The following is an 8208-nucleotide window of genomic DNA, read 5'->3' on the forward strand; positions in this document are numbered from 1 at the left end:
TGCACGGCACGGGGGGGGTGGGGGGGCCAGGGGACAACGCGCCCCCCAGGAGCGGGGGGCACAGGCGCTGGGGGACCGGGGAGGGGGGAACGGGACCGGGGGGCACAGGGACCCGCCGGGCGCCCGGGGGCGCCCCGCCCCCTGCCCCGCCTCCCCAGGCCCCGCCCCTGCTCAGCCTGAACCCCGCCTTCGGCCCCGCCTTAGGCCCCGCCCCTGCTCAGCCTGAACCCCGCCCTCGTCCCCGCCCCCTGCCCCGCCCCCGGTATTTCCCGTCGCGCCCCGCGGCGGAAGGGGCGTGTCCGGGAGCGGAAGCGGCGGGCAGGGCGGGCAGGGCGGCAGCAGCAGCCGCCGCCCCGGTCCCGGCCGCGGCGCCATGTCGGGCCGCTGCTGGCAGGGGCAGACGCCGAGTCGCGACATCCCGGGCCCCGGCAAGCGCCTCGCCCTGCCCGACGGCGCCCCGCTGCCGCCCGGCGACTACAGCACCACGCCGGGGGGCACCGTCTTCGGGACCACGCCGGGCGGTGAGCGGCGGGCCGGGGCCGGGCCTCTCCCTGCGGGGGGGATGCTCGAGCGGGAGCCCCTCGGGTGCGGGGGCCGGCCCCGGTTTTGCGGTGGGAACCGAACGGGCCCTTGTTCGGGGGGGGGAGGGGGGCTCTTGCCCTGGCGGCGGCTACGGGGGGAGGCCCTCGTGTGGGCATGGCGGCGTGTGGGGAGCTGGGGGGCTCCTGTTCGGGGGGGGGGGGCTCTCGCTTTGACCAAGGGGGCGTGCAGGGAAAGGGGGGGGGGTCTCTCCTTTCGTCCGCGGGTGTGGGGGGGGGGCGGCGGTGTCGGGGAGCCCTTGCTTCGCCCGAGGGCTGTACGGGGTCCCGGGGGGCTCTTACTCAGATGGGGAGGTAGGGGGGTGGCTCCCACTTTGGCTGGGGGGGCTCCTGCTTTGACTGGGGGGTGTACGGGGGGGGGGCTCTTGTTCCGCGGGTGTTGTGTGGGGAGGGACCCCCGTTCGGGCAGCAGCAGCCTGGGCGTTTGCACTTCAGGGCTGCTGCGGCGCTGGGGGCGACCCGGGAGCCCCGTGTGCTGGCTGGGGTGGGTCCCCGCGCCCCGGGCCGGCGTCTGGCTTAGCAGGGCCGGGCTTTTCCCCGGGAGCTTGGCCGCTGCTGTGCTGTGAGGGAAAGCAAGGGAGAGAGGGGGCTTCCACCTCCCCGAGAGCGCGCCAGAGCCGGAGCAGCGGAACAGCATCTGCCCGGGGGAGCAAGGCTGCTGTTTGCGCCCCTGGGTGGCCTTGCAGGGAGCAAACCCGACTTCCAATTTGGGTTACTTATTAATTCTAATCTCTAATATTTGCTGTTTCCTCTGGCAGTAAGTAACCCCGGGGCCTTTTTTTTGTCTTGTCCCAAGTTGCTCGAACTTCTGAAAGCACAGTGCTCCTCTGCCGCAAAGAGAGGGTGGGCTGGTTCCCTCTTTGCTGCGAGTCTCGTGCAGCCGATAGCTGCGCTGCATGTGATTACCAGGAGTGGCATCTTTTAGGGATTTGATCTTCAAATAAGAAGAATAAACTGGTTGTGGGAGTTAGCCGTGCTCGCTGCCTGCTCAGAGTGGAGGCAGCTAAGGGGGGCTGCAAGCACACAACCTGTAAGCTCAGCACGTGTCTTAGCTACACCTCATGCGTCTTCTGTCTCCACGTACGACAGCAGGGACGTAATCTGCAGAGCTCCCCAAAGGGCTCGTCCGTCTGAAAGGTTTTGCGTCCGCATCGCTTGCTTGAGTGTCTCTTTATTTCGAGTAGTTTGGCTCTTGAGACAAGGGGCTGCTGTTCCAGGTGATGACACCGGGCACCAGATCAGTTGTGTGTATTTCCAGCTACGGCAGCTGCCTGCGCTCCCGCTGATCAGTGGTTTGAGATTAATTTTTTTTCCATACCTTTAAGAATTGTTCCCCCATGCTGCTACACGAAAGATCAATGTGAGCAGCAGGAACGATGAAACTGTACTTGAAGTTCGGCCAAAAGAACAAGCTAAAGGGGAGGCGGTGGATGATGTTTTGTTCGTCCCTCAGACCTACTGGTCTCTGCACAACACAATATTTCAGGGGTTAAAATTCAGAGAGAAGGGGGAAGTCAGCGTTGCTGACTCACTTGTTTTTTTTGTGTTTGTGCAGAAAAGCTTGGTTGGGGAACTGAAATTCTTGTGTTATTTTTGCCATATGTTCTCTTGTCTCTGAAAGCAGCAAATGACTGAAGTACTTAAATAGCACTTGCAGTAATTATGCCGTGGAAGAGAGGAGAATGAGAATGGCTTTCTCAGCTATATTCATGTGCTCGGAGTAACAGAACAGAAACGAACAACTAACAGCGCTGTGCAGCGTAATGAGCCTTCCAGGATTATCATCGCTGTTTGTCTCTGGAGAGTTAATGAATGTCTAGAGTGTGGAGGAGAAATGCAAATGGTGTTTATTGTTAGGGTGTGCGCACCTGGCAAAATCCACGGCGCTCTTGTGACTGCACGGTGCTTTAGCCTGTCCCCAGCCCGTTTGAGGACAGCTCGTGCTGCCGAGGCCCAGCTGCAGGCGCTGGCTGTTTGCCTTCAGGTGCTGGATCCGGGTGCTGAAAGGAGGAATGATCTAAAACTCCCGAAGACTTGGGGGGGGGGGGAGGGGGTGTTAGCTTTGGGTTGTTGGTCTGCCTTCGTGGCCACTATTGCAAAGAATTCCTTGTCCTGTACAGTCTGGAAGAGCTCTCATGAAAACATTATCAATACATTTCACGGCAAACTTCCCCAGATTAATGCGCTAAAGTGTCGCTTTAAAGAGCGCTAGGGCCACGCCAGCGTGGACTCGGAGAGCCTCTCTGCTTCCTGGGCCGGGCCCTCTTCATCTGTTTTCTGCTAACCCCTGTATCCACCGATTCAGGCAGAATACTTTGCATTACTCCTTTGCGTGTAAGCCCTGACTGCTGTAAAAATAAATAATCTTGTGTTTCAGGAGCACTTGTTTTAGGTCCTTTTGTTGAAAATGTTCAACGTATGCAGCCCACTGAAGAAAGTCTGAGATTTCCTGCAAAACAGTGGGTTAAATCTGAAGAATCAGAAGAAAGAAGCAAATCAAGTTTGTCATGCAAAACCTATGACTAATTTCAGAGAAGAATTAAGGGCTGTAATCTCTGAAGTCATCCCTTTGGCTGTAGGGCAGCGCTGGGGATGTGAGTGATGGGAGAAGGGCTCGGTGCTAGAGCTAGAAACCCACAGCAGCAGTGCTGGGTGACCGAAGGCTTTTGAAAAGGTGGTGCTCCACAGCTACGGTATGCTGAGTTATGTGCATCTAACAGGCGAGTTTATTGACTTGGAAAGAGTAGGGAACACGTGCTTTTGCAGTTGTCAGGCACTTGTAGATCAGCTTTTTCGTTAACACCTTTACTCTGGTCTGGCTTTGGTGCTTGCGGTCAAATGCACAAGCTTTTCCTCCTAAGATTTTTCACTGTGCACAACACTGAGATGAAGTTCTTGAGCAGGTTGCTTTTGAGTCTCCAGAAGTGTTGAAGTGACACCCTAAAATACAGTTTGGATAAAAGGGGCCCATCCCAGGAGGGCAGACAGTCACGTCTTAGTATGCTCTAAAGCATTCTCCCTCTAGTCCCGGTAGCAGGGGAGTGGCACAGCCCACCGTGGGACTGATGTGAGCAAGCAGAGCTTTGCCGTGGTTTCTGGGCCTTGGTTTGGTGCCAGCAATCAGAGGAAAGGACTTGGTTTTCCTTTTTCAGCTACCTTCACAGGTCTCTGAGCTCTGTGATCCCCTCTGGAAGGGATGGCGGAACGAAGAAATTCCCTGTCCTCTGCCAGCACAGGCAGTACCTGTTTTTCTTACAGCAGTCAGCAGTGGTAAAAAAACCCCCCCACAACAGTATGAAGAAGCACGGAGGAGTGTGTAAGAGGTGATGTGTGACCTTTAAGCGTAGTCTGTTCTCAGTATTCCCTTTGTGCCCCTCCTGGCTCCTCGCCCGCTTGCCGAGGGCACACGCACACACTGTCTTTAAGTAAAGCCCACGTGCAGTGGTATCTGGGGAGTCCCCGCAGCTTGATCTGTCACGAGCCGAGATGCACGGCCAGCGGCAGTGCTTGTGGCGCTTGCCGTGAGCAACGCAGGGTGGGCGGCGATCTGCTGGTGCTCGCAGTGCCTTTTGCAGAGGGAGCTGCCTCCGGCGCTGCTGGCTCGGCCACGGAGGTGTTGGCTCGTTGAGTGGGGATGGGATGGCTCTTAGAGCAGCGCAGCTCACGGTGCCTGTGCTCCATCAGGGAGCAGGAAAGGAACGGGGTGTTGTACTGGAAACTTCTTCAAACCTAGTGTTTCATCCTGATGAAAATACTCAAAGCGAGCCAAATTCTCATCCGGACTTTCCAAGTTGCAGAGTGAGGCACTCGGGTGTTGAAGCCGTGGTATAACCAGGGCTTTCAGGGAGCAGAGCAGTTCCCATGGGGTGTAGTCTTTCATACTAAATACTTTCCCTTACAACAGGAGGAGAACTGCTACTAACTCAGCTTTACACGTTGGAAGGAGCCCATTTATGGCCTCGGGCTGTGCCTGTTGACAGCCATGGCTGGGTGTCCTGCTCCGGCTGTCTGCAGGGCGTTTGCTTTCGTAAGCTCTGGGCATGTGACTGCCAGAGGAACGTGAACCAGGCATGGAAGCTCTTGTCCGCCTGAACTGTGCTCCTAATACTCGGTACATGAGCTGCAGTTCTAGGAAGCCCCGTCCTCGCCTCTGTGAACCTCCCAGGAATTTAACACTCAACTCGCAGACTAGCCGCCTGCCTTCTCAAATCCAGCTGACTGCGAGAGCACAGTTCTGAATCGGGTTTGATCTCCCCTTGGATCTAGTGAAGCAACTCAAATCCAAAGTCTTTTAGTGAAAAGGTTTCCAGCGTTTTGGGAGCTCATTAGCAGAACTTTCTTGAAACATGATATCCAGCTACATTATTTTATAGCCATGCTTCAAAATAAAGTGAGTTTAATGTTCCCGGACAGATGTTAATGGGAGCTTGTTTCCCTGCACATGTGTATTTTTAGTTAAAGTTTTTCAGGGAGTGCACAAGAAGTTGCCTTTCCGTCTTGCTGGAACAGGAACAGAGCAGCAAGGGCCTGATCCAGAGAGGAGGTTTGCAGGCGGCCTCCTCAGGGAAGAACAAACTGATTTTCAGTACTTTCTGGGTTAAGGCTGCGGTCTGTTTGGAGGGATCCCTTTTCTGTGTGTGGTTTTTGAGCTTTTTCCAATGCAATTCCTTTAGAAGGAACGGGCTGTTCAGTCCAGTGGTATTCCTAGAAATCCGTGCCTGGAGCTGAGCGCTGCTCCTGTGGAGGATCGCTGGAACGCGCTGGAGCTGGCTCGTTCCACGCAGGGCAGGGAGAGTAGGATGTGGTCTGGTTAACCATGAAAACAGACGGACACTGACGACTCCCTGTGCTCAAGCCTTTTGACAGGTCTGTGTAACCGCGCTGGACAGCCAGCACCTGGTGCCCAAAAGCAAATGCCTGGGCAGGAATTTCTGCTGGGCAACGTTCAGAGTGACAGCAGGAGGCAGTGCCACGTCCTATTACCTGATGTGTGGACCTGTGTCTGCCTACAGTTCTCAGCCCCGGACAACTTAGAAAAGCCCGTTATGTTTATGAGCTGAAAGGAAATTCAGTTTACTGTTTCTTTGGGTTTTGCTGTGACCTTGAGTTAGATCCAGCCCCTTCTACCTATCGCATGCCGCGTCGGTCTGGGCTTCAGAGTCTTGTTCTCTCTGTGCGCAGGCCAGTAGCATTAGCTATTACTTGGGTACCTGACTCTTTCATACTTTTTTTTTTTTGGCAGATAGTGTTAATTGTATCTGGCTTCCTTGTAAGGTAGCACAGAATGAACAGAGTGAGTGCTAAATAAAAGGTATCATTTTAAATTACTCCTGTTTTACACATCTAGCTGTGAAAATGGCCCAGCTGTGTTTCATGCATTAAAATGCTGAAAACTGACAGTGTTGTTCTCTCCCTCCAGGTACCAGGATTATTTATGATCGTAAATTTTTGATGGAGTGCCGCGATTCTCCAGTTGCCAAAACACCACCTTCTGACCTTCCGGACATTCCAGGTGTTACAAGCCCAAACGTGGAGGAGTTGAAGACTGAGAACAACCATGTCCGAAACTGTGATGAGAAAGTGAGCGCAGGTGAGTGTATGGAAAAAAGAAGTGAAGTGCACTGCTGGTTCCTAGAAATACCAAAGTTTACACCTGGACTGGAGCCAGGAGATCCCTGTGTGCTATGGTTAATACTCTGATAACTTCTTGCAAAACCAAAGTGTGCTTGATGCTATGGGGTAATTAGGTTCGCATGGTTATTAGGTTCTGCTGTGGTCCCCAGTAATGTGATGTTTTTTTCAATTGCTTAAATGTAATTTGTCATAATCACTTTATTCTCACTAATTTAGCATTTGGGGAAACTGCTGTTGGATTCATAGTCCTGTGGTGAGAGAACGGGTGCAGCTGTTGCTGCCTCCCTCTATCCTGGGCTGTTTTGCAGCTGCTTCCCACTTTTGAAAAAAGATCCGATTACAATTCAGAGTAGGATTTGCTTGGGGTTTAATATCAGCCTGAATTGTAACTTCCTTCTGCCTTTTTTTGACACCAAGGCTTCTGGTGTACAAGTGAGCTCAATTTATGTAGCTAGGATGTAATACCTGATTTGTGTATATCAGTTATCCAGTATCCATTGCGGTCTTCACTGGGGTCAGCAGAAGCTTGCAGGTGTGCATAAGGTGGCGAGGTAGAGGTTAGTCCACAGGAGGACAGAGGTCACCGGCCACTTTGTGCACTTCGACGCTAAAGGTCCTGCGGTAGCAAAATGAGCAAGTATTGCTCGCGAACAGCTTTTTTTAAAGCTATGTGAGATTACTTCTTGAAGCAACCTGAAACTACCAAGTATGATTATCTTCTCTCTAAAAATAAAGATCTGAATGCTCATTAGTTGGCTTCCACGCTCACTCTAAGCAAAATCTTTCCAGAGTCAATATTGCTTAATGTTTTTTTATTACACGCTGTTGTGACCTTTAGCGGCTCACTGGATTCTCTGGCAAACTGAAATGCAGACTGCGTGCTGGATGCCGGCTTGGTTGTGACTCTTCCAGAGAAGCCCTGTCCTCAGGAACGGACCATCGCTGCTCGCGTTGGCATCCTGTCAAACTGCGTGAGCTGCGGTAACAGCTGTACAGGGAGGAGTTGTGAAATGTGCATTTGCGTCTTTGGTAACAGGAGTTTATACCAGTGATTGTCATCAACATTATTCTTTGCATTCCTTTTTACAAGGAAATCCAGGGGTAGAAATAAATTATTTAAAGGGCACGTTCTCTGCTTCTGCCCTTGTCTGTCTGCGAGTAACATCCCCTCTATGGGCAGAGCTTACATTTTGCTTGTACAAGATGATTTTCATACCAAACCTGATGCCTGAATCCAGATTTTAAGTCGGAACTGCCACATTTCTGAAGCACAGCTGACAGCTGTTTCTTCAATAAAATATTTGGTATTTAATGTGAAACTTTGAGGACTCATTCGTGTGGTTTTTTTTTGGTCCCTCTCAACAGGTGAGGAAGAGCAGTTTGACATGGACATCTAAAGCATGTGCCCTGAGAGTGCTTATCCAGTGAAGAACCAGGACCTTGTCTTGAGGATTCCCACCAGCCAGGCTTAAAAGTAGCCCATGCCTTGAGTGCCTTCCTGCTTCCTGGGAAAGGCAGTTTCTTCCCTTCCGAGAACAGAGTGTGTCCTGTGACAAGGACTGAGTCTCAGCCTCTCCGTGTGGGTGCGACGAGGCAAGCGCAGCCCCTGCTGACGACGGGCCTTGGAGTGCCGGAGGAGACACTCTCAATGATTGTTTTTGTTTCCAGTTTTATGCTTTTGTTAATCATTTTAATACTGTAAAAGTTACAGAAATGCAATGTAAGGGAGAAATAAAAATCATTGAATCTCCTGGTATGGAGATTAATGCAATAAATCTGGCATCTGTCCTTTATTCATTCCAGCAAGAAACTACCGACTTGTTGCAGAAAAATCGATCGGGTGGTCCTGTGTATAGCCTTGAGGTAAACACTGCGCTTTTGGGTTTCCCCTGAAAGGCAAAGGCTGAGATGCCTTAAGCCCTCTTGGCAAAACATCTGTGTATGTCCCACGTGCAACACCTGGTCACTGCAGGAA

At 52.5% G+C, this 8208-nt stretch overlaps 1 protein-coding gene across 1 annotated transcript; it reads left to right on the forward strand.

The window, feature by feature from the left end:
* Window positions 1-309: 309 nt before the first annotated feature.
* Window positions 310-8008, forward strand: EIF4EBP1 (eukaryotic translation initiation factor 4E binding protein 1). Its single transcript, XM_076358847.1, has 3 exons — window positions 310-521; window positions 6019-6189; window positions 7599-8008. The coding sequence occupies exons 1-3, from the start codon at window positions 374-376 to the stop codon at window positions 7628-7630; spliced, it is 351 nt and encodes a 116-aa protein (XP_076214962.1). The 5' UTR covers window positions 310-373; the 3' UTR covers window positions 7631-8008.
* Window positions 8009-8208: the final 200 nt, after the last annotated feature.

This window comes from Aptenodytes patagonicus, chromosome 24, assembly GCF_965638725.1.
Source record: "Aptenodytes patagonicus chromosome 24, bAptPat1.pri.cur, whole genome shotgun sequence".
Taxonomy (NCBI): Eukaryota; Metazoa; Chordata; class Aves; order Sphenisciformes; family Spheniscidae; genus Aptenodytes; species Aptenodytes patagonicus.

Excerpts from the sequence above, each read along its gene's own strand:
- EIF4EBP1 (XM_076358847.1), top strand. The coding sequence starts at position 374 with ATGTCGGGCCGCTGCTGGCAGGGGCAGACGCCGAGTCGCGACATCCCG. Across the intron at positions 522-6,018 it reads CTTCGGGACCACGCCGGGCG|GTACCAGGATTATTTATGAT; the intron begins GTGAGCGGCGGG and ends CTCTCCCTCCAG. Across the intron at positions 6,190-7,598 it reads TGATGAGAAAGTGAGCGCAG|GTGAGGAAGAGCAGTTTGAC; the intron begins GTGAGTGTATGG and ends CCCTCTCAACAG.